Source organism: Chionomys nivalis, chromosome 16, assembly GCF_950005125.1.
Source record: "Chionomys nivalis chromosome 16, mChiNiv1.1, whole genome shotgun sequence".
NCBI lineage: Eukaryota > Metazoa > Chordata > Mammalia > Rodentia > Cricetidae > Chionomys > Chionomys nivalis.
In genome coordinates this window covers 48,634,975-48,661,128 of record NC_080101.1, presented here as the reverse complement: position 1 = coordinate 48,661,128, position 26,154 = coordinate 48,634,975, and the positions used below count along the sequence as shown (strand labels likewise).

Below are 26,154 nucleotides of genomic sequence, written 5' to 3'. Positions count from 1 at the left end.
TAAATTATTTCTGTTCTCTCAGGGCAGAGTTAACCCTGGGCTTCTACAGAGTACTCTTAGAAGAGTAACATACCCTAGACCCCTTCTATAAAGAATTAATAGCTCACCTCATCATTATTATGGGCTAGAATACACAGCCAGACCTTATCAGAAGTTAGCAAGCAAGTGGCTCAACCTCTCTCTCTCTCTAAGTTTCAGGCTCCAAAGTCCTGAACTCTCAAATCTATGGCCGTATCTCATTTACGGATTACCAAAATCTTCTCAAGAAGACAGGGCTCAGCACTCTGTTTGGAACTAGCCAGACTTATCAAATGTTCAGCCTCTGATACAGTTGAGTTCTTGCTGGTTCCCTGCATGCTTAGCAGAACTGATGAAGCTTCACTCACTTCCTCAGCTTCAAGACTCCGTTTGTAATATTGTAAAACTCAGGGCTGGCAGCCAGCCTTCTGCAACAACAACAGATACCTGAAATAAATCAGTGGGTTGAAGAGGGAAAGTTTGTTTCTAGTTTCATGTATTCCAAAATTGCAGTCCTTTGCCACCTGGCCCCATTGCTTTGGTCTACTGTGAAACTGAACATCACGGTGGAAGTGTGTGTAGAGATGGTTGCTTACCTCATGGAGGAAAGGAAGTAAAAGGGAGAAACAGGAAGACCACAGCACCTCAAAGGTCCCTTTAAAGGCACCCTTCCCAGGCCTCACCTGAAAGCACTACCACCACACACTGGGGAAACAGCCTTCAACATGCTTTTGGGGACATTCAGGTCACAAATTATAGCAACTGACCTAATTGATAGCCCCCCTGCTGCGGGCTACGTGCAAAATAACACAACCCAAGGCTGTGCAAAACAACAACAGTGTTTAAACAAATCCTTTTCTCTGTAGTAAGCTCAATTTTTTTTAGGTTGCACACTAGAAGGAAATGAAATTACAGCAGCAGATTCCACAGTTCTGAAAAGAGTCTCTGAAGTTCTTGTTGTAGCAAAAGGCCTTGCAAATTACGCAGACAAATCCTGCAAGTTTAAGAGAGTTGGTTTTTCTTCCAGCATTTGACTGACAACAAAGTTGCAAAAGCAAACTTGGCTCCATTTTTCTTGCCCCAGCAGGACAACCGCCCTGCAGGAAAGGAATTATCATCATGAATAAACTGTAAAACACACAGCCATTCTCCGTGATTGAAAGAGGCCACAAACATGCTGCAGGAGGGCCATCCTGAACACTCCCGATGGAAGAAAACAGACACGGGGAAGCTAAGTCAGACCCCAGTTCGCACTTTCAATGATTCATAGCAGGGGTTGACCAAATAGGAGGATTGCCCCAAGTCAACATTGATGATTTCTTTGCATATCTGGATGAATATAATTTAGGTCTAAATAAAAACTAACAAATTGAAGATAAAGTTAGTTAATGACAACTCCCCAAAGATGAAAGTACTCTCTGGATTTATGTGATTTGTACTTGGCTGTACATTTTCATTGCTGTTTATATTTTTCATTATCCTAATTGCTTACTTTACCATAGTAAAAAAGAGTTTGCTAGCTTAAAGTTCATATTCATTTAAGTTATGGTCATTTCAAACCAGAATTTTAGCTTATTTTTATAGCAGAAGTGCAGGATTTCATTCCTGTGGAGTAACTGAGACTCAACATCACCAGTCACCATAGCTAGAACATCTGATTCTCAACCAGGATCTTCATTTGCTTTTTTATCTTAAAAAATAAAATAAATAGAAAAGCATTCTTCAATGACTCATAAAACTCAACTTTTCATTTTGACTGGACAAATAAGACCAAATCATAGAGATCTCCTTTGGTTTAGAAATGAAGAAATCAATGCACAGAGCGATTAGGTAGGCTCAAAATGAAATTCAACATCAAGTCTCCAATTTAGGAGTCTAAAAGTGATATCACAGCACATGCAATCCTTTATTTTCCCAAACATTCAGGTTCTGTACTTGTTGATTAAAACCAGGACAGGAAAATGGGAACTGTGCTCCCCCCAAATTCTGAAGTGCCAAAGCCTGGAGGCACACAGTATCACAAATTTCTCAGGTCAAGATGACCTCTATCTTACACATGTGTGAGAGTAATAAGAAAAGCACTTTCAGGGCGAACTGTGGTCCATGGGCTGCTAGAAGATGACCACGTGTGGTTCCCTCCATTGAAAAGAAGCCCCGCATATAACTCCACAACTACACGGAGCTGAGAAGTTGAGCAAAGAACACGTACCTCCCAGCCTTCAATGTGTGACTGCCACTCTTCTAAAGCTTCCAGCTTCTCCATCTGTCTCTTGGCCTCGTTTATGTTGGAACAGACAGCTTTCATGGCTTGGAGGGCTTCCATCAATGCTGCATAGTCACCGTGTTTCCGTGGAGTCCGCTTCAGTAATTCCTGTTTATACACAGAAAACAAACCACCCTTTGATCTCCAGTTCTGTGGTACGCCAGGTTCAGACTGACCAGGAAATGCAAACTACAAAGACGGTGACAGCCACGCTGCTAAGTGACATCATCAACTCCACTAAGATAGAGATCAAAGGCAAAAGGTCAAATCAATGAGTAAGCACTATTTAATGCTCATTTTGGTAGTCATTGTGATCTTTCCTCAAACTTAACTGCAGTTTAGAACGGGCACAAGGTTTCTTCTCTCTCACAAATCACCAAATATCTCACCTGAACCATATCAAAGTTTTTATAATCTGACTTTTGTTATAACAGAAGCATATCAGTACACATTAATTTTCTTTTCTTAAGAGTCTTTACCAGATCTTCACATAAATAAGCACCACAGTTTCAAAACTGAATCAAGTTAATATTTCTAATATGTTTTGAGAAACTATAACAATATGCCATGAATAAAGCAACATTTGTATATATTTTCTACTCTAGCAAAAAGCACTAATTGATCAGTTTCACGCCATCACACCATTAGAGGAGAGGTCTGTGTCACCTCCACCAGTTGCTCTTACTCCTTCTGCTTTTGCTATTTGAAATGAAAAGAAAAACATAAATAAATGTTCTATCCCCAAAGCAGAAACTAAGACTTAAATAAGGAAGCTACTTTTCATTTCAAATATCAAAAGCAGAATAATCTGTAATATTTTAAGTATATTCAATGGTCTTCATCACTGTTCTTTAGACGCACAAAGTTAAACATCTTCACCCACTGTCTAGACAGATGTGACCACACTGTTTTTTAATTGGTCATTTGTTTCTTTATGGCAGTTGTCATCATCAAGGCACTAACACAATTACAGAAACCCTGAGACAGAATTTCAGATGTTTTTTTTTATTTCTCGACATGCAATGGGACGGCAGGAAGTTCTTAGCTGCTTCACTGTTGAATACTTTGAAAGAAACTTTGACCTTGTGTTTGATACACATCACACTATTCCCAAGATGAAGTTGAAATTTTAATTCTGGACCCCAAATCCATAAGAGGGACATGCAACCTTAGAAGTAAATTCTCAGAAACAAAGACTTTTTAAAATTATACGAAATGTGGACCTCAATCTTCAGGACAGGATGTGGGCCGCTGGAATGGTACCCAACACTAATCTGAGGACTTGAGGCATGAGTTGGATAAATGTGAAATGAACAAAAAACAATGACTCTACTGGTCACTCACTCTCAGAGTCTGAAAGTTCTTCACAACATAATCCAGTGCATTTTAATACTTTCCTCTGAATAAATAAAACCACTCAAAAAGAATCCAAGTTTAATTTTTCAATATAGGCCTATCTGTATATGTAAGTCTTTTTCATTTTTTGTGAATGGAAATCGCCTTCCCAAAGGGCAAGGAGGTCACCTCTGCTTCACTTTTCTCAACTACTCTATTTCATGTAGATCTATGTATCATAGATATATGGGGATGTATCTATCTATGATGCTTTAAAAAATTAATTAAATTTAAACATGTAAGGTCATCCCTAATCAGCCATGAGTGATTAAACACAACTACTTGTTTATGATGTATCCTTAACATTCCCTTCTTGCCCTTACAATAAAGAAAATATCTGGGATCACAACAAGAGATCAGGGATAAGAGCAACTATGGGTGTATAAGCACACTGAATCCCTTAGCTGAAGATTTGCAGGGATGCTCAGAGCATCAGAACATATAGAACCGTGCTGGTATTGATACTGCAAGTTACAGGCTGTGCCAAAACTTTTCAGCTGGAGGTTCCTGCCTTTGCTTCACTATAAGACTTTTCACAGCTTAGCCAAGCCACTCTAAACCAGTTTTGTAATACAAAGTCCTTCTTTTAAAAAATGCTGAAAATATTTTTATAGGCTGCAGAGGTCCATAAAATGTCTGCCACATAAGCATGAGGACCCAAATTCTGATCCCCAGAGTCTGCGTCAAAATCTGGGTGAGGTTGTCTGCACCTATAGCCTTACTGGTAAGGGTGAGAACAGAGATTCCAGAACCCCCGACACTCATTGGTCATCCAGTTTAGCTAAATTGATAAGTTTTAGGCTCAGTAAGAGAGAGACCTTGCTTCAAAAAAACAAAAGTAGAGAGCAATCAAGGAAAGATACCTTGAAGGCGGATAAGCACCCTGACAGGCAGACAGCTAAGGAAGGAGGCTATAGGTAAACAAGCAGATGGTAAATTTCTGAATTCTCTATCCAGAACAAAGGCTGTGTGCAACACAGCTCCAACACAAACACACACACACACACACGAAGCCCCAGACATTCCCAAGGCTGGTCCTGGACATGTCTCAATTCTCATGAAGCTGTGTGCCTAGCAGCTCCCTCTCCTTTGTGTACATTGACCACACCCAGATAAAAGGAGAGGCCCCTGATCATAACACCAAAACAATGAAAAACTTCAAGTCCTCCCTGGGGTTAGTTAGGGTTTCTGTTGGCACTTATGGGAGTCTTCTGTGGGTGTGTGTGCTTCTTTTTCTTTTTTAGCAAAGTTTGCTGCCTACCATGTCTGAGATGTTCCCTTTCCAGACAGTAACATTTTTGGAAGACTTGCCTGCAAGTCCTTCAGAGGATCACCTAAATATTAAGGTCAGGATAAACTGAGTCAAGCCATGAAAGTATGGCATGGGGCGACCACTGGGTTTGCTGGCATCCCTTCCCCATCCTGAAACAAGAACGCCACTACTGCTACATTTAAGGAATGATGGAAACTGCAGGCTGGTCACTTTATTTTTCCCACTTCTTTGATAGAGAAGGTTCACTTTCAAATTTAGTTCTCCTGCCTTTGTTTCAGAGAGCAAAAAAATTCTTTCAGACAGCTCTGACTGAGAGTGCCATGGTTTGCACCCACTCCTTGGGTTGAGGCTGCAGATCTCTTACAAGTTAGTCAGGCAGCTGGCTCCAAAGAAACTTTCTGAACTTTACTCCTCATGAGATTGGATTTTTTTATCTTTATCCTAACAACCACAGTTTTCTCTGACTGGGCAGGATCTTGTTAGAGTCTTATCTAGTCTTCTCTGACTGGGTAGAAGCTTGTAAGGGTCTTATCTAGTTTTCTCTGACTATATAGGATCATGTTGGCATCTCACCTAGTCTTCTCTAATTGGCTAAGATCTTGTTGGCATCTTACCTAGTCTTCTCGGACTACATAGGATCTTGTTGGCATCTTATCTAGTCTACTCTAATTTGGTAGGATCTTATTAGGGTCTTATCTAGTCTCCTCTGACTGGGTGAGATCTTGTTAGGGTCTTAACTTGTCTTCTCTGACTGGGTGGGATCTTGTTAGGGTCTTATCTAGTCTTCTATAATTGGGTAGGATCTTGTTAGGGTCTTATCTAGTCTTCTATAATTGGGTAGGATCTTGTTAGGGTCTTATCTAGTCTTCTCTGACTACATAGGATCTTGTTGGCATCTTATCGCGTCTACTCTAGTTGGGCAGGATCTTGTTAGGACATTATTTTGTCTGACTTCCAACATTCTTTACTTGTCTTAGCTCCTCCCCCCTAAGTCAGAAGGGACCATTAGCAGAGCAGTTAGAAACCTATTGGGCTGTTAGGTAACATGGAAGCTATCTGCCACCCTACCAGAGTTTTGACCAGAAGTCAGCTAGTTCCTCCTTCTGTTCTATATCTGAAATAATTGGAGAGGGGAGCAAATGTAAATTAAAATCTGAGAACTGGATTTGAGGGGCTTAATCTGGAGACTGCCTTCATAGAGCATAAAGCATTCTACAAAGATCCTGTCTGGGGGCAACTTAACTTGGGTTCATACTGATCTACCAGTAGCCAAGAAGTGTGATGCTGTCTCTGTGATACTTTCTGATGCCTCTCACATTAAGGAGGATACCACATCAGTGAACTATGGCTCAAACTCTAACCCAGGGAGAAAGGATGTGGAAGAGGGAGAGTTATTAGAAGAAAACCCTTCACCCAAGAAAACCCAAATAGTAAGTAAAAAGCCTCCAAGGATCTTTCCTGATCTCTGGGAAGATCAAGACCCACAGTAACTTGTATATGCTCACCACCATTATCCCAAGGATAAACAAAGTAAGTATCCTTGTACTCTCCCAACACCCAAAAGGGCGGTTTCCTCTCAGGTGGAGTTATGTTTGTCCAGGCCTCCTTTACCTTGGCAGAACTGAATGACTGTGAAGTACTATGGAGGATCCACACAAGGGTGATCAATACTTTGAACTAACCTAGATATCTGAAGCAAGGCACAAAGATGGGATAATGTCATTAGTACAAACACTACTCTTCTGGAGAAGAGAAGAGTGTTAGGGCAGGCTCTTGGAGGAGGAAGAAAATGAAAGTGGACATGGGCTTCCCAATGGGGTATGAGGCTAGACCCTCGCAGAAGTCCTTCTGAAATCCCAATGACCACATGAAGAATGGAAAGGACATTTGTTCTGCTGTGTTATAGAGGGTCTTAAGAAGGCTAAAGTCCAAACTCCTTAGTGTAGTGTATAATGATACACTACAGGAAGACAAGGAGGACTGCACTGGGAAAATACACCAATGTACCCTGAACCACTGGAGAACGCAACACTAAAAGCCATGCTCTTAACTCATGCAGCTCAGACACTCATAAAAAGCTCCAGACACTAGTAGCTGTCCCAGACAAAACAATAGCAAGCTTTTTTAATTTGTCTAGGTCACAAACTCAGTCTTTTTATAACAGAACCATGAAAAGAAAGAAAAAAGGACCAGCACCATGGTCACAAGAGCCAACCAGATAAATGCTCTCCCTCCCCTTCCCCCATACAGTCTAAGCCTAAGGCTTGCTTCCTCTGTGTGCAAGAAGGTCACTTCCTGTTGGAAATGCCCTCAGAGGCTCCTTGAACGCTGATTCATCTGTAAAGGAAATCACTGGCAGCACCAATGCCTTCCAGCCCAGTTGGGCTTCATTCCTTTCCATAATGATAGGTCTGGTGGTGAAGGGGCTTCCTATATTGGCTCCTCTCGTGTTCAGACAATCTTGAAGAGCCCTGTGAATTTGGGACTGCAAGAAGCATAAGATTAGATTCACGACTGACTGAGGAGTGTGATTATTAGCATTGTCTCTGCACCCTGGTTCCTGATCCTGAAGGTTTACAATTCAGGGACTATTAGGCCAGCCCCTAAACTGCTATTTCACTAATCTGTTTGCTTGTTTGTTCAGGCGGAGACCTCCACTTCTGTTATTTCTTTTCATCAGTTCTCCATACCTTGTCTCCTCTGTTGAGAAGGAACCTTTGGTCTAGACTCAAGGTCAGACTGCTTCTCCCTTCAGGGCAGAACACTATTGCTAGTCTCCCTGGAGAGCAAAGTCAAGGCTGCAATGCAGACAGATGGAAGTGCAAGGACGCTAAAATGGCCTCTCCTGTTGTCATGTATCCTCGTAAAGATCCTGCCTATTTTCCTGATCAGAAACAATAGCAGAAGGGGATTTCTCTCCATAATTCAAGGGCTAATGAAATAAGGATGACTGGCTGAAGGTTCTAGTACACAGAACATCCCATCTTTGGAGTCAGCACAGGACCTAACAAAGGAAGTCAGTCCAGGATCTCTGTATAATCAATGACAGAGTGGCTCCCCTCCATCCAGTAGCTCCTAATTCTCACACTCTTCTCACCTAGATTTCCCTAATAAGACTCATTAGTCAGTGCTAGATCTGTTTGCTTGTTTGTTTATTTGTTTTTCCAAATGGGGTTTCTCTGTGTAGCCGTGATTCCTAGAACTCATTCTATAGGTCAACCTATAGCCTCAAACTCAGAGATCTGCTTGCCTCTGCCTCCCAAATGCTGATACTAAAGTGTGTGCCACTGCTACCACCACCACATGGAGAGTGCTGGATCATAAAGGCCCTTTCATATGCATCTCACTTCAGCCCATAATCAGTTTCTATTTGCTTTTGAAGATCCCACAAGCAGAACAGGATAAGTTACTTGAACTGTCGTATTCCAGGGGTTTTGAGACAGTCTGCCTATTTGACTTAATTCTTTCCTGAGACTGGATGCAATGAACTTATCATAATAACCATGTAGATGGTGTCTTACATGAGCCAACCAAAAGCCTCATATTCCAGAGAAAACATCCCTTCTTATTTCCTAGCTGGCAGAGGCTACAGGGTGTCCTGGGGGAAAATCCCAGATATACAAAGCAGAAGTTGCCTACTTGGGCCTTGCCTTTCCAAAAGTGCCCAGAACTTTAGGACCAGAATCAGTCTGACCCATCTTTGCCTTCCTTCTCTCCCATGCATGCTCACCCGAGCCCTCACACAGATGAAAGCCTTTCAGGAAATTATAGAACATTGTAGAATGTAGCTCCTTGGATAGTCAGTGCTGGCTACACTTCTAAATCAGGCCCGTAAGGGGACTCAGTCACAAGAATTCACCAGAGTTGAGTTGCTCAGTCCCAGCAAGTCTTCCAGAAATCCTGAAAAGTCATTAACCAAAGCTCCTGTCTTAGGCTTGCTTAGTGAGCCTAAGTTTCACCTGTATGTAGCTGAGAGACAGGGAAGAGCTCTAGGGGGTAGTTACTCAACACATGTTCCATTTCCTCAAGTCATACAGATAGCTAAGGAATTAGATGAGGTAGCAAGGCGCTGCTCTGGATGCCTGGGAGCAGTTGCTACTGCCAGATTCCAGATTCCTGGAGCTCAAAAGGTTCCCTAGAGCTCCCCCTCACAATTCACAAGTGTCATTACACTGGGTCATTCTGAAAAATATGACAAACACTCAGTGGCTCTCAACCTTCCTAACGCTGACACCCTTTAATACAGTTCCTCATGTTGTGGTGACCCCCAATCATAAAACTATTTTAATTGCTACTTCATAACTGTAATTATGCTATTGTTATGAATATCTGTATTTTTGATGGTCTTAGGCAACCCCTGTGGAAGGGATTGGACCCTCAATAATGGTTGTGACCCACAGGTTTAAAACCACTGCAAATCTACCTCACAGAACGTTCCCTAAATATTAGACCCTCATAGTAGGGGGACCTGAAATTACTCTCCAGATCTGTCCAAGCCTGAACCTAGCCATCAACCTTTCAGAAAAGGAAGGGGAGCCTCTCCACTCCTGTCAGGAGGTCCTCACAGAAAACTGCATAGCCCATACTGGTCTCTCAGATCAACCCCTGACTGGTCCTCTAAACAGAGGGAATTTCTTTTGTGAAAGAAAGATCTGACATGCAGGAAATGCAATAATCACTGAACTGGAAGTGCTTGAATCAGGACCAATATCCCCAAACTCTACTACTCAACTAGGCAAGCTGAAAGCACTTATTTCAGCCATAGAACTATCCAAAGGGAAAAGAGTCCATATTTACCTACACAGATGTCAAATACGACTTCCTCATCCTCCATGGCCATGGAACCACATGGAAGCAATGTGGCCTCCTCCTAATGACAGCTGAGATCCCTATCAAGTAATCCCAAGAAATTCTTAGGCTCCTGAATGCAATCCTTTTGGTCACTCGGGTGGCTGATATCCACCAACTGTCCTGGGTATCAGAAAGGGGATGACCCACAGGCAAGAGAAGTAGGACAGCTGACTCTGAGGCCAGGGCTGAACTGGAATACAAGGAATGCTGTACTCTGGGAGGAATCTCTGCTGCCTTGTGAAAGAGCCAAAAAACTCCTCTGAGAAACCAGCTTTAGCCTTTAAAATCAAAACTCCTCTGAGAAACCAGCTTTAGCCTTTAAAATCAAACATCAGCAATGATGGCAGCTAACATCTAACCACCAATTATTACTGCCCTACAATAAAAGTTCTAAAGTCCCTCATCTGACATATCATTTGGGACAATGAAGCATGCTCATACTGGCAAAAAGAATGCTCAAGAGACAAGGCCTAAAAGAAACAATCCATCAGATAGTACAAGGATGAGAGATATGGCAGAGACATAACTGCTCTGCAATTATGCTTTTGTACACTGTAAAGACTTGTCACTTGTATTGGTTTAATAAAACACTGATTGGCCAGAGCCAGGCAGGAAGTAAAGGTGGGGAAACCAGACTAGGAGAATTCTGGGAAGAGGAAAGGCAGAGATGCAGTCACCAGCCAGATGCAGAGGAAACAAGATAGGAATGCTTTACTGAGAAAAGGTGCCAAGCCATGCGGCTAAACATAGACAAGAATTATGGGTTAATTTAAGTTGTAAGAGATAGTTAATAATAATCCTCAGCTAACAGGCCAAACAGTTTATAATTAATATAAGCCTTTGTGCTTTTCTTTGGAACTGAATGGCTGCAAGGCTGGGTGGGATAGAAACTTCTGTCTACAAATGGCACTCAAACTTCTGGTCAGAATTCCCACATAAAGATTGAGAAAGTTTTTTAAAAAGGATTTTAAACAGACAAGAACAGAGTCAAGCACAGTTTCTTAGTAACTGTCTTTTCTTTGGTAGACTGTTTCCTAGTGATGAGCAGAGGCACAGCTCCTTTAAGAGAGGCTTCCTGACTCAGCATTAGTGGCAAAATCCCGGAAATTCTTTTAAAAGGCCCCGCCACCAAACACTTCAATGATGTTTAGAGCAGTCTGAGGCATGCTTCTTCGTGATGGCATGGACCATGAAACTCCACAGAGTTGTGTCAATAGATATGACTCCCGAAGTGCCTCTGCCATGAAATTAGACTCTCAGAAAGCAAAGGAATGGGGTGGAGTAAGCCACCAAAGCTGCAGCTTTAGTCCTAGCTTTCTACTTAGCAGATTTGAGACGCGTGTGCTTAGAAAAAGATAGAGATATTACAGTAAAGACAGATTCCGATGAAAAACAAATATCTCTAAATCGTTTACAGTGTCTTCAAAAATAGATGTAGGCTTGGGAAAGAAAAGAAAAAGGATAAAGTCCTTAAAAAAAGAAATAGAGTGGCTTGGGAGGCAGAGGAAGGCAGATCTCTGTGGATTCAAGGTAACTCTGGCTTACAAAGTGAGCTCCAAGATAGTCAAAGATATACAAAGAAACCCTGTCTCAAAAAACCAAAAATTAAAAAAATAAAAAATAGAGTAAAAAATGCCATGTAAAGATGGAAAATACACAGAATGTCTGGATATTGTATATTATTGTGTTATCTTTGAATTGTTTGGCTGCTGAGGAAAGAACAACAGCTGCTAAAAAACATTTGATTATAAATGCTGCTGGATCAATTCAACCTATAGATTTTGAAAATGCCTTGACTTCAAAATTGAAATCAAAAGATAGGTTACTTTGGAGAAGAGGTTTTGCTTTTGTTTCCATAGGAAATGAGAGGCTGTGGATTCATTCTTGGTTAAGAAAAATAAGGTTTGATTGAGGGAGACTTCCTGAAAAATCTCCAATGGGAACAGATGGCACAGATGAGCCAACATTTCAGAGCACCTCTGTTGCAGTTTCCTTTGAGTTCTGCATCAAGAACAGGATCCAGGTTGCTGGCTGAGATGATCCAACCTCACAGAATACTGTAGCCAGGACTTGACCATAATCCTAAATTTTCTTTGAGTTTCTATAAGATTACCAGTGTCCCCAGTAAGCAGGAAGTAACCTAGAAAACTGTGCCCACATTTGTGTCCTCGAAAACCAAAATGGATTATGGATGTTTGTCTTTGTTTAGTGTGTTAGTTACAAGTTGCTATAGACAATGGTCAGGAAAAAACTAAACAAAAAAGATTAGATTCAGAGTTCTTGTTTTGAAATTTAAAAAAGGGGAAATATTGTGGGAGAATGCTTTTGTACAGTGTAAGAATTTGTCATCCATATTTGTTTAATAAAACACTGGTTTGACAGTAGTCAGACAGGAAATATAGGCAGAGCAATCAGTCTAAGAGAATTCTGGGGAGAGGAAAGGCAGAGACACAATAACCAGTCAGACACAGGGAAAGTAAGATGACAGTGCCTTACTGAGAAACAGTACGAAGCTACATGGCTAGACATAGATAAGAATTATGGACTAATTTAAGCTGTATGAGATAGTTAATAATAATCCTCAACTAATAGGTCAAACAGTTAGTCTTTGTGTGTTTTTTAAGGACTGAATGACTGCGGGATCAAGCAGGACAGAAACACATAATTCCTCCAAAAGGCATCACCAGCCTTCAGGTACCCAGAGACAGGGGAAGCCTGGCAACTATATTTAACTCACATGCCCAGTGGACCAAATTCCAAATATCTTCTGGTCTTGGTAGACACCTTACAGGGTGTCTATGTAAAATGGAAAACCAGAAGTAACTAGGGTGTTGCTCTCCAAAATAACTACTAGATTTAGAATACTTAAAAGTCTTTAGAGTGGCAATGGGCCTGTTCATTTCTCAGCCTTGGAAATTCACTATCATCTGCATCATCTACATTTCCTTGACAGCCCCAGACTTCTGGAACGTTAAAGCAGGCTAGGATTCTCCTAAAAGACATCAAAGGAAGTTATTTGGAGAAACCCATGCCCCATATATATTGTCCCTGGTCCTACTCAAATATAGGAATATGCCTAGATGCCAAGGTCTCATACATAGTAAAACTTTTCTCACCAATGACCTTGAACAAACCCTGAAACAATCAATGGTGACTTGCAATACCAGCTGGCAAAATTCCAAGAGACCTGTCAGAACTACAGACATGCTTTTCCAGAGAAGGACACAAAGCACCTCCCTCTTTCTGTCCAGGAAGCTTAGTATTAATCAAGACATCAGACTCAAATTGAAAGCCTTGTCCACCTTCTATAGGAGAGCCCAAATCCTGTTTTGCTAGCCACTCCCCTCCCTACCCCTGCACAGCAGGTGGAGTTTCAGAACTAGACACCTAGACACGTGGCTTCAGCATACTAGGGTCAAGACTGCTTCAGGCTTCTCTGAAACAACAAGAGACCCCAAGAAAATGTCAGCTCAAACTGATCTTCAAGTGTCAACCTCATTCAAATTCAATACCTCTGCATGATTGGGCTATCCTCTCTAGGCACTGGTTTCTCACTGGGCCTGCCACAGTTACTGCTCTCTAGCTATCATGACTGCTCCTACATAAGCCTTGGTGTCACTTCTCTTGATCATGGCCCTTTTGGAGATTTTGTTACCTCCTTGTCAATAACCCTGTACCCTCCACAGACTCTGGAGATCTTTCAGCCATATTCTAGAAGATGGGTTGACAAAAACACTTTCACTGTATGACAGACAATGACAGGAATGTGAAACCACAGTGCCCACGGCACGCGAAGCATCCATTCAGGTTTCCTGTTTCACTTCCCCATTGTGGGAAAGGACCTTCACTCCACTCTAGAAATAAAACCACCCTAGACCTTGACAAAGAGGAACACATTTCACAGATTCTCTTCTGCATTGACCAAGACCCACATTGGTACCAACTCATTCCTTCCCTTCCAGGATAATAAATGTTTTTAAGACAACAGCTACAGACCCTTTCTGATCACCATCAACATGATAGATGCCACCTGATTGCAATAGTCTTCGCCAACCAGGAGTACCCAAATGTTTGGTTCAAAGATCCAAATATGTGAAAATCACTGGAATATAGAACAGAACAAAACAGGAAAGACAGAAAAACCTTACCCTGTACCTGCAACTTTGGATTTCCCAATGGACATCCCCAGGTACAAGATGTGACCTGGTAGGCTCACACACTCTCCAAAATCACCCTTACTATTCATGCCAGATAAATCTGGAATCCATGTGGGTACACCAGACTTGGGCTTAACTGGGGACTGTCCCCACCACTCTGAACCTCCTATAGGCTATCTATTGGTTTTGGATTCCCTTTTTTTTTTTGTTTTTGTTTTTGTTTTTGTTTTTGTTTTTTTCGAGACAGGGTTTCTCTGTGGTTTTGGAGCCTGTCCTGGAACTAGCTCTTGTAGACCAGGATGGTCTCAAACTCACAGAGATTCACCTGCCTCTGTTGGATTCCCATTTTTATCCTAATCTGAATTCACAGCACCAAAACAGAGACAAGTTTCCCGGTTGTTGTCCCTAATCTTGCCTGAGTAATCTATGATTGAGGAGAATTCCCTATTTACCTTAACCTCACACAAAAACCTGGGAGACAAACTTTCCCAAGAATATCCATCCTCTATCTAAACTTGAGTGATCTCCTTGGGGAAATAAGCACAAACTTAGGGATCACCAAACTGCTAGAATGGGCCACCTCAGAGGAATGGCAATCCCTTGAAAAGGATTCCCTAGCCAAAACAAGCCATAAAGTAAATCTCTTATTCCAAGCAGAAGGAGGAGAATAGAACATATTAACAAAAGAAAATTCAGGTCTAAAGAATAGATGGTATCTATTAGACACAGTCTCCAAAAAATATTTCCATCCCATGAGGAAAGAGGGCTTGTATTTAGATCTAATAAAAGTTTATTAACTTTATTAAATGAAATGGGATCCAGATTGACTATGTGTCAATGGCCTATCCTCTCAAATGCTGAACCTAACTCTGAGAACATCTTTTCTAATTATGGTATGCACTTTCTTTCAAAGAAAACTCCATACCACTGTAATATCATCTTGTGTACTAATGCCCCAAGTCCCCCAACTGACTAAGGCTACCAAATACCTTATAGGTTTGGGGAAAATCATTAATGGCACCCAAGTAGTGCCGATAGGACATCGCTGGGCAATCTTATCAAAACTGATCCAGGGGGACTATATTGACCCCTAATTAGAGAGTGAACTCTGGCTGTGTTCAAAAAAGAAATAGACTGACTTCATTCACACTTGGTCCTTGGTGTCTAAACTCAGAAGAAAAAAATTCTGGTACACTAGCAAGCACATCTGTTGTTGGAAGGGAATGATCAAGGGGATGGTAACTTTCACTGACTTTTCATGTAAGGCCTCTGACCTTCAACTCCCCAGTATGAGAATCTGGTGCGCCAATCTACTAATTATACTAGACTTTGATCCCTTGTCCAAAATTTGCATCAGTAACAATGTGGAGGCAGTCTTTTCACTGACCTTGTCCCTTGATGTTCTGCATAGGTTTGAAATAGGAGAAACCCATGGGCTTGCTGATGATTTAAAACTCACTGATTAAAAGAACCTCAATCTCTTGAGTCAAACCAACAGCATTCTTGACAAAGTACAGCTAGCAGTAGATCAAGGAGGTAGAGACATCATAGTCTGACCAGTGCTTATGATCAGGCATGCAGCAGATTCTGTAGGTGGTGTTCCTACATGTTCTCCTCTTTCAACAAGGGTGTCCGTGGACCAACACTCCCTTTAATCATACTCTCGCTAGGCCTTAAAACTGTGCTAGTGGCCCTATAGGTTACAGGTACCAATGAGAGGGGCAAGCAAGCAGACAGATAGGCGAAAGTTACATTGGTATACAACACGATGGCCAACTTCCAGCTTCTTCACCTAGAACAAAGCCTTGATGAACTTACCCTCCAACCCCTACTGGGGTGCTCCTTCTAGCTGACCTGCCATGACATGACCAGAGCCAGTTCAAAACCTGACTCTGTAGGCCTATCAGATCCCTCTCTTTTTTTAAGTTGACCAGGCAAAAATAATGGGAGGGGACTTGCCCTACATCACTAATGATACCTTAAAGATCCAAGCCCTCCCAGCAGGTTCATTTTATTAGTTTCTGAATACCTTTTGCCTCACTCTGTCTCTCTTTGACTCTGTTTCTCTCTCCGTCTCTCTCTGTATGTGTGTGCATGTGTGTGTATGTGTGTACTTCTACACTTTCAATGAAGTTTGTTTCCTGCCTCTTTTTTTAGGGTGGTTGTGGTTTTGGTTTTTTGCGAGACCGGGTTTCTATGTAGTCCTGGTTTTCCTAGAACTCAGAGATCTGTCTGCATTTACCTCCTGAGTTCTGGGACCTAAGGTTTGTGCTGGAATCACTTTTTTTTCCTGTCTTTTTATTTCTTACTTGATGGAGAAACCAAACCTGATCAACACCCTAGACAGCAATAACTGAATTTCACAATGGCTTTCCACATGCATGCATACATACATGATAAGCACACTTACACATGTGCACAAACCTACACTAACTAGTACATATAACAACCCATATACTATTAATGCACACAAATTTTATAAGACAGTCAACTTATGCAACTCATAAAACTATAACAATATTTATTTCTAGTTACTATTCATAACATTTATGTTCCAAAAGGTACTCCAACACATCTGTTTACATGTCCATAGTATTTCATAATATTTTTTTAAAAACAGAAACAATCCATAATTAACTTAGTAAAATAAATAAGAATAAAATAGATATGAATAATAATGAATAATACCAAACACTATTCTAAGAGAGATGTAAAATAGCAAAATCAATTATCCTTTCAGAGACCTATGTACGTGTAAATAAATATATATCAATGTGTTTGTCTATAAATTCATATACTATGACTTCATGATAATCCTCGTCATCATCTCTGTTCTCCCAATGCAAACTCAAGGCTTTAAGAGGTTCGATTGCACACCACAGACACAGAGTTAGTAGAGAACCCTTGTGATTTGAACTCAGGGTTCATGCGTCCACCCCTCCCTCCAATTCCCTACCCTAAGGTTGAAATCTCAGAAGCTATAATTTCAGACTTGCTATTCCTGTTCAACATTGTCTCATCACACTAAAAATTCTGGTTACTTTCAGACCTGCAGCAGCGGCTAGGGTGGTGTTTACTTCTGTGACAGGTGTGCTTTCCACCCTGTGTTCTACCGCGCTTGTTCCATGTGGTCCACACAACACCTTCATAGTAATTGCTTAAAAGGCAAGTGTATTAGTTAAGTTTCTTTTGTTATAATATACACCGCGACCCATGAAAGGGTTTGTTTCTGCTTACAGCCCATCATACGGGAAATCAGGACAGAAACCGGGAAGCAGGAATTGAAGCAGAGACAAGGAGGACCACTGCTTACTGGTGTGTTCCCATGGTTTGCTTAGCTTCCATCTGCCCACAGTGGACTGCACCTTCGCACATCAATTGTTAATCAAGAAAATGCCCCCTAGACTTGTCCATGAGCCAAACTGATGGAGGTATTTTCTCACTAGTTGTCCCCTTCTCCCAGATGGCCCAAGCTAGTGTCAAGTGGACAAAAAAACAAAAACAAAAACAAAAAAACCTAACTGACACACTAAGCTTTGACATTGTGTAATTGAACCTTAATGTCATTAGCATCAAGTCACTAAAATATAGAGAAACCAAAAATAGAACAACAGTGAAATTATACAAAGTTCTCTGTGGCTAAAATGCTATGTAAACCAGCCATAATGGATTTAATGGGGTCTTTTCTAAAGCTGATGCATTTACTCCAAATGAAACTCAAACAAGTACATGTGTTTCAAAGAGCGCTAAAAGCTTCCTTCAATGGCCTTTCTACTAAAGCTTTGTTTCCTATTCCATACAGGAATTTATGACAAAAGAGCCATTTTTTCAGTAATTATGGTCTGTTCTTTTCAGAATACCGGCATCTTTAAAAGATATATATTTTTTTTAATGAACAAAATATTAAGGCACCAACACACACTGCAACATTCAATACCTTCAAGAGGAGAGGGTACTTGCATATTCTTTGTATTGGGGTCACTAAGTACCCTTCCAGGGGAACATCTGTGTTCTTCCGTCCTCCCAGCAGCATGCAGTTCTGCAGGGAAAACAAACATACGTAAGTATATCCTGCACATCTGAGGCTGCAAAACTATTCTGCCAAAATTGAACGCTGAAAGGTTGTGAAAACAGGTGTCCTTCTCTATTATGTCACAAGGACAGTGAAGAGCCAGCCTTTTGTGTTGAGTACAGAACCCAAAGTGAACCTATAACTTTGAGTTTAAGTCACACATTTTCTTCTGAACATGAAGGAAAGGTTGTAAACAAGAAAGGGAGAGCGAGAACAAATAGAGAAACATACAAAGCAGATATATTTTGCTTAGAGAAGAGTGTTGTTGAGAAGCTTGGAGAGAGGGCATGGCGCTTAGAGATTTAAGAACGCTTGCTGCTCTTGCCATGGACCCAGGCTCAGTTGCCAGCATGCAGATTGGGCAGCTCACAGTTGCCTGTAGCTTGAATTCCAAGGCATGTGACTGCCTCCTCGGGCCTTCACAGGCACCTGCATACACACTGAACACATACAAACAAGTAGGTACCTTTACAGAAACAAGAAAATAAATCATTTTTAAGTGCATAATGTTGTGGAAAAGCAGGAACCGAGACACTGAGTTCTAGTATGGAAGTCAGACCAGTACTATCTGGTGACGCGACCCACTTGAACTCATTTGAGAATTTTGCTTTCTATTATGCTGGAAAACTTTAAACTGGTCATTCTCCGTCATGTTTGCTGCTGCTGCTGCTGCTGTTGTTACATGACCATACTTAAGAAAAGACAATGTGGCAGTCAATCTTAGAGGAAATCAGAGCAGCTCTCCACAAGGGCAAAACAGATAAGAAAATCTCCACATTAGCAATCACAGGGTGAACAGGAAGCAGCTTGGGCTCGCCATAAAGTGGTGGTGAAGAGAAACCACTTGAGTAGACAGCCTTTAGTCTTCTAAACAATACTACAATGAGAAAGACCTGTGGGAACCTTGTTTCTGCATTGCCTGCCAGAGTGGCCACCCCAGACGAGGACTTAATCCATCAGGCAGGAAGGAGAGGACCTTCAGAAGGCTACGATGGGAGGTTAGCATAGTCGCTGACACTATCTTATAGTAATATTCTATATGGATTTCCAGGAGGAGTAGAGCTGAAGGGAGAACATTCCAAAGGCACACCACTGGCACAGAGTCCTGCCCTGCATGAGACAGAAGTCTCAGTCTCCGTATGGGTACCTCGTTAGAGGATGGCCGCTTCACCCAAACATCACAGAAGACAGAGCAGCCAACATTCCTTCACAGTACCTATCATGGTTTCCCTGGGAGAAATCCTTGGGTACAATTATTAATATCTTACCATATTCCACGAATGTTTTAAAGGTTCCAGTTCCAGCATGAGTTAGCAATATCAAAAAAGTAGTTACTCTTTTCCATGGTTCATGAGGTGTCCTGAAAAGCCCTAGTTTAATTTTAACATTTTTTTATCCACATGTGTGTTTGAGAGAGAGAGAACTATATGTGTGCATATGTATACATGTATGCATGCCTGAACATTGTGGACACCTATGTGTGAAGGTGAGCATGCACATTTGTGCAGGTACAGGTGATCTGTGTGTGTGGAGGGCTAAAGCTGATGTCAGGAATCACTGTCAATCACCCTTCCACTTTACTCAATGAGACAGGGCTCACTATTACAATTATACAATAATAATAATAATAATAATAATAATAATATCATTGTTATTCCCAGGCAGCCTGTTCTGGGGAGTCCTATGTCTACCCTCGAAGGCTGGGATTACAGGTGGACTCTCCCCCAGCTTTTATATAAATCAGAGGGATCAGAACAAAGATCCTCATGCATGTACAACAAGCACTTGTACTGTTTTTTTTTTGCTTATTTGTTTGTTTGTTTGTCAACGTGACACAAAAGAGAGCCCAGGGAACCTCAATTGAGGCATTTCCCTTAAGAGATTAGTCTGTGGGCACGTCTTCAGAGTGTTTTCTGGATTCATGATTGATATTGGTCTGTGGGCACATTCTCAGAGTTTTCTGGATTTATGATTGATATGGGCATGTACAGCCAACTGTGAACTGTGCCATAATCATAAAAATAAATAAGTCCACTGAATAACTTTCAATGACATTAAAAACTTCCTGAGATGGCAGCACCAGCAAAGCCCCTAACTCATACTATCATCACCCCACACCTGGGAACGATTAGATGAATCCCAAAGGGTAATTGTTAGCATCCCTCATTTTATGAATGACAGATTTATCAAGACAGATTCTGTCTGCTAGAGTATGCTGTGAGTCACCTCAACCCACATTCTTGACTTGTTGCTTTTTCAGTGGGACTTCACATTAAATCACGAGGCCAATAAAACTAAGTAAGATTCCAAGCGAACACTGCTAAAGACAGGACACACTAAACAAAACAGCAGAGTTCTTACACTCTACCAAGGGAGCTGCAGAGAGCAAAAATCTCATATCAAATGGTGTTGCCCAAAATGCTAACACATTCCATAAGCAAAACAGGACATTTTCACAATGCGTGCCTGAGACTACAGCTATACTTGAGGTCTTCCAGCAAACTGGCCAAAAATTTAACACTGACAACCTAAAGAGATATACATGGCATAAAGAGAATGCATTTGTCTTTGGCTGATGAAAATGGTGTGTCGTTCCAAAAAAGACCTTTGTAGACACCCTGAGAAAAACCCTGAATCGCCTTACAAATCCTCTGGCCTTCAACGGTGCCCAAATTATAGTTCTACTTGGGTCCACACTAATGAGAGGAGAAGCTCTGACACACTGAACATTCACAGCAGGGATCTCGAAAAGAAGAGCTTTGAAATAATGAAGGTAACCTAAGAAGAGATGTCTTCAGAGAAATGGGAGTCACATTGAGTCTAGGTAGGTTACTAAGAACAGAACGGAGCAACAAGGAAAAAACAAACAAAAACAAAAACCCAGTAACCAATCTCAGAGAGGAAACACAGATTCCAAAGTTGCTATTAAGTCATTTAAAATGTCAAGTTATTTTTTAATTTTAAAATTATGAGATACAAAAAGAAACAGGAAAACTTGACTCAGTCATAGTCAAAAAAATTCCTTAGTGTACCCAGATATTAGATTTATCAAAGACTTCAACATAGCTATTACAAGTATATTCAAAGAATTTAAGCACTTCTTAAATAATTGAAGGACACCAAAGGCAAGCAGAGAAACAGAAACCGTCAAAAGAGAAAAACAGTGAAGCCAAATCAAATAGATGCAGGATGAAAAGGAAAACACTTCACTGAGGTATAGATAAATTAATATAAGAAGAACAGGTTATAGAAAAACAAAAATTACAAGGAACCAAGAGGCAATATGGATGTGGTGGCTACAGGGATGACAGCAGTTGAGGGCACTGGCTGCTCTTCCAGGGGATCTGGGTTTGGTCCCCCAACATCTGCATGGATACCTCACAACCATCTGTAATCCCAGTACCAGGAGATCCAGCACCCTCTTCTGACTTCCAAAAACATTACACACACATGGTGCACAAACATACATATAGGCAAAGCACCCTTACATGCCAAATAATAAAATAATTACTATTATTTTCATTTAATATATGCATAAGGTTAATTAAATACAAGGAAAAAATATGTAATGACTATTTTAATAATACCTACAAATTCACAATTTATGTTCTACTTTGTTTGCTTCATTTTAAGATGAAGCCATGAGTCATACAATGTAACCTAAACTAGTCTTCAACTCCTAGGCTCAAAAAACCCTGGCAGGAGGACACTGCAGTAGTATGTAAACAGTAGCAGCAATACAAACTACAGATTCAGTCCTATTAGAAGCAATTATGTAGTAGTGGAGTCTAGCTCAAAATTATAAAAAGAAAAGAGTACTATCAATGGAACTACCCTTCAAATATGAAGACAAAGACATCCCCAGATAAACTAGTAGGGATGACTAAGAGGAAAAATGAGGGTTATCCTTCCCAGGAAAGGCTACCACAGGAATGAAGAAGAGCGGAGGTGGTAGACTGTAGCAAACATAAACACTGTAGAAAAGTAGGGAATACAAGACTATGAGTGGTGTAGGCTATTTCACATAGAAGGTGGCGCCGGTGGCAGAAGCTACACAAGGGAGAGAGGCCTCAACACTTTGCATTTCCTTCCAGGAAACACTAAAGCAAAGTTTCCACTATATTATTTGGGAATAAAATCATTATTAACAGAAAATGAACATGCTTAGGAAAGGAAATGTGCTGGCTACCAGAACATTTAAAAGATCATATGTAGTCACTAAAAAATAAGAGTTAATATAGAATTTCAGACACTGAGAGATTCTTTCATAACTATAAGGAAAATAGATGTTATTAAAAGCAATATTTCATAATGATAAATAGAAAATTGAATATAATATGAATTTATGACTTTATCTATAAAAAGTTCACTTTATATAGAGAGCAAATCATTGTAACCTGAAGCAAATGGTGGGAAGGGAAATAGACTATCAAGAGACAGGAGCCTGTTCAAGTATATGGAAGTGCTCTAAAGCTAGACTTCGGGGGATGGCCTAATAACCCCTCTCACTTCATCAGACACTTGCAATGGTAGTCCATAGCTGTTAAAACATGCCTTTATGTATGTCGTCTTAAAGGAAATCAACACTGAATTCTGCTGCTCTTAAGAAAACAGAGTAAGGAACGTCTGCAGGAGAGCAGCCGGTCTCTACACTCGCTTCCTTCCTGTGACTGCCCTACTTCCAGTCCTCTGAGGAGTAATAGATCCCTGGGGAGCTGAGGACGCAAGGCAAAGGTGAACTCTGACCTCAGTTCTTTGCTTGACTGAAGAGATGGTACAGACAATTCTCCGGCAGCCAGGAGAGGGCATTAGCAGCATTTCCCACGTATATATATGCTCATCCCAGATCCGGATGCTTACACCATAGACTATCTTCCAAGTCTGCAAGTGCTAAGACGTAGCCCAGGACAAACGGCCACATGCATTCTTACGGACAGAGCCCTCCACCAATGCCAGCATGTGATTACAGACGAATGTGCACTTACTAAAAGAAACGTCCGGATTGTTCTTATTTTGTTCAGTTCAAGAAGCAGCTTTTGTGCCTTTTCATGGTTGCTGCAATACTCATCGTAGATACGAAACTTGTCTTTCTGTGAATTAAAGACAGCATAAATGCAAATTACTATACATTAGTTTGAAACCTTAAGCCATGTGATATGCACAAAAAACTCCACAAAGGTACAGTATCTCAGAGACACACTACATGTGCATAAATTTTTTATTGCCCCCATTCATAAGTATAGCCTAGAAAAGAAGTTGATAAATTTGCCCCAATATGAATGCAATAATATGAGTCAGTCAAATGGCGGCAAAGCTCAGAGAATGAAGGGTTTTTTACCTTTGTCATGAGAAATCAGACACGGCTTTTTTTTTAAAAAAATCTTACTTCTGACCTAGGTCCAGTGAAATAAATGATAAATGGACATCTCCCAGTCGAAAGGAGGGACAACATCATTCTAGACAGAGGGAAGAGGCATGCGATACCTCACACAGGAATCATGAAGGACAGAACCCTGAAGTCTACCTCAGCCAATCATAGCAGTCGCCTTTAAAAGGGACACGGACAAACAGGAAAGCATACAGCAACAAGTAACTAGAATAATGGCAGACCCCGAAGGTACAACATCCCAGCGATTGCTTCATAGAAAGATGCTTAAGACAGAAAGGTCAAGAAATAGTACTATAGCTACCTTCAAATGGCCTTTATTATGTGAGAAATGACCAAGTCTATGAAGTTCTAAAACAGGGCCCATTCAGTGGAAATGACAGGGCCAGTGATGGACAGAGGTGTGACCAATCAATCAAGATCTAATGATCTGAGCTACCGGGAAACCACACAAACAGCCCTCAAGTGTTAGAGAGATTTCTTTCCAAAAATGAAGAATTTTGCTATCATGATCTCTGGGATCCCTATTATCTATAGGACTGCTCAAAATGGAGCTAAAATTAATAGCTATCAAAGGAGCCCAATGAAAAATGCAAATAATTTATTGATCAAATTATGAGAACAGAATTTCAAAGACACAGACTCGGGAACAGTAAGCATTGTTTTATGTAGCCAGCAGAGCATGGGTTGAATTACAAGCCTCAAGAGATGGTAGGGGCCAGAAGAGGAATAAAGTTCAGAAATAGTTGAGAGGCATTTATGGATGACAGATTCATAATGTGTTACTAAGGAAATGGCTGTCAGGGTGCAGAGTTCCCATGAGCATCCCTGGCCTGAGATAACAGCTTCTCCAGCTGGCAGGGGAGTCTGACTATTCTGTGAAAGGAAACAGGCTTGAGGAAGCGGATATGAGCATCAAAGCTCCCAGCCATAACCAAGAAATGCACAGTTTAATAATCAACCCAGTCCCCAGGAGCATCTCCCTTTGGTAGAATAATCATTTAAAAAATATAGATTACAAAACAAGCCTGTTCATCACATGTAGATAAAGAAACTACAGATAAATGACTAAGCAGAAAATACACACAAAGCTTCATACATACCTAGCTGCGTATGTTAGATAGTCATTATGTGGCCACTTGTGTAGTCTCACCTATTGTGTATATGAGATAATCATTGGGTGGCCATTTGATTCAGAGAGGCATTCTGAAAATTAGCACCCATGGAAAGGAATCAATGACAATATTTTTTAAATTTATTCTTGTAGTATGAATATCCTTTGGTTCTTAAAAACACCAAGCAGGTGGCTTCTTGCTTTTCAAATCGAGTGCACAGGTCCAGGTATCCTGTACAAATACACGAAACTGATGGCAAGGCATGAGGTGGGCGTCCCAGACAACTGAGGCCCTGCGCCTCATTCTTCCCAACATCGCTCCAAACAAACTTCTGAGAAGCCACCCAGGAGGAAAACCAGTCATGGGAAGCAGCAGTCCCTTCGCCTCCAGGTTGGTAACCAGAAAGTTAACAAGGGAACGTTCTGACCAATAAAGAAAAGCCTTGCAGCACCATTATAAGAGTGAGAATTTTCTGCCCCAAAAGAAAAATGTGCTATGTTTGAGTGAAACATAAAAATCCATTCATTATGAAACGGACTGAATATTCATTAGAATTCAAAGCTACAGAGGATGCGAAGAACTAGCTTGTCAGGAAAAAGAAAAGGCTGTTTATTCCTTGAGTGAAATGGATGATGGGGGACTCCCTCCCCTTTTCTGGCTCTGAGGGCAAGATTTCACTGGCCTTAAAAGACCCCAAACTTCTGGTGTCGGGCTTTACTTCTCACACTGAATTCACCCATAATATTCTGCCAAGATGCAATCCTTAAAATCAAGAGAGAAGGAGCTTGAAAATAAACAGGGGGGAAAAAAACATTATCCTACAAAGTGAAGAAAGCAGGTTCCCACTTCCTGCTGGGCATTGGGCTCAGGGTGCAAGCATTCTTCTACAACTTTTAGGAACTCCTTATGGACGGCAAGGATCTCCTCGATATTGGAGAACAGCATCTATAAAATAAATACAGAAATAAGAACTGTTAAGTCCAGTTGTGAAGCAAATGTGAAAATTTCAATTAAAAAGCCCAGGAGGACCCAGCACCTTGAACAGCCACTCCACATCCGTGCTTCCTCCTACCCAGCAAGCAAAAGCCAGTTTCATCTGGACTTCTGTTTTCCCACAAAACTCTGGGAATGGGGACACCATCCTGAAACTCAGGAAAATGTCTGAGGGACAAATCCCAGCCTGCCAGTGCCAACCCTCTTCCCTGAATGCCTGTAAGTAAAAGTGTGGGAGATTTGCCGGCAGACTTTCGGCAAAGTCCTCGAGACTAGGAAAAGTAGCCCAGAATGGACCAGCCTTCCTCCTGGCAGGTGTGTATGAGTAGAAGTCACAGCAGGGTCAACTGCAAGGTCATTACGCTGTACCCAGACAGCGGCTTTGGGTGCTGCAGCCCTAGCTACACTTTGCCCACCCTGAAACACCTGTACAGATGTTTTCTTTCACCTGAAGTCCCTATGAGTGAGTGCTCAAGTCCACTTGAATCATAGGTTGCTTTTTCTGTGACCCAAAGCTTGTTAAATAAAGCTTTCGATGGTAGAAAAATCTGCAAGTTACATATATAACCCATAAGGAAACAGAGTCAGAAGAATTAAAAAACCCTTGGATTTTTTAATTAATAAAACAGTA

The 26,154-nt window shown here is 41.1% G+C and overlaps 1 protein-coding gene across 1 annotated transcript in view; it reads right to left on the bottom strand.

Moving 5' to 3' along the window:
• Prex2 (phosphatidylinositol-3,4,5-trisphosphate dependent Rac exchange factor 2) overlaps positions 1-26,154 on the bottom strand; it is a 283,473-nt gene that overhangs the window by 191,172 nt on the left and 66,147 nt on the right. The window contains exons 3-6 of the mRNA XM_057790240.1: positions 25,353-25,475; positions 23,015-23,119; positions 17,895-17,996; positions 2,228-2,389 (exon numbers count right to left, since the gene is read on the bottom strand). Of these exons, the coding sequence (XP_057646223.1) occupies positions 2,228-2,389; positions 17,895-17,996; positions 23,015-23,119; positions 25,353-25,475 (492 nt within the window). The remainder of the gene's footprint in view (positions 1-2,227; positions 2,390-17,894; positions 17,997-23,014; positions 23,120-25,352; positions 25,476-26,154) is intronic.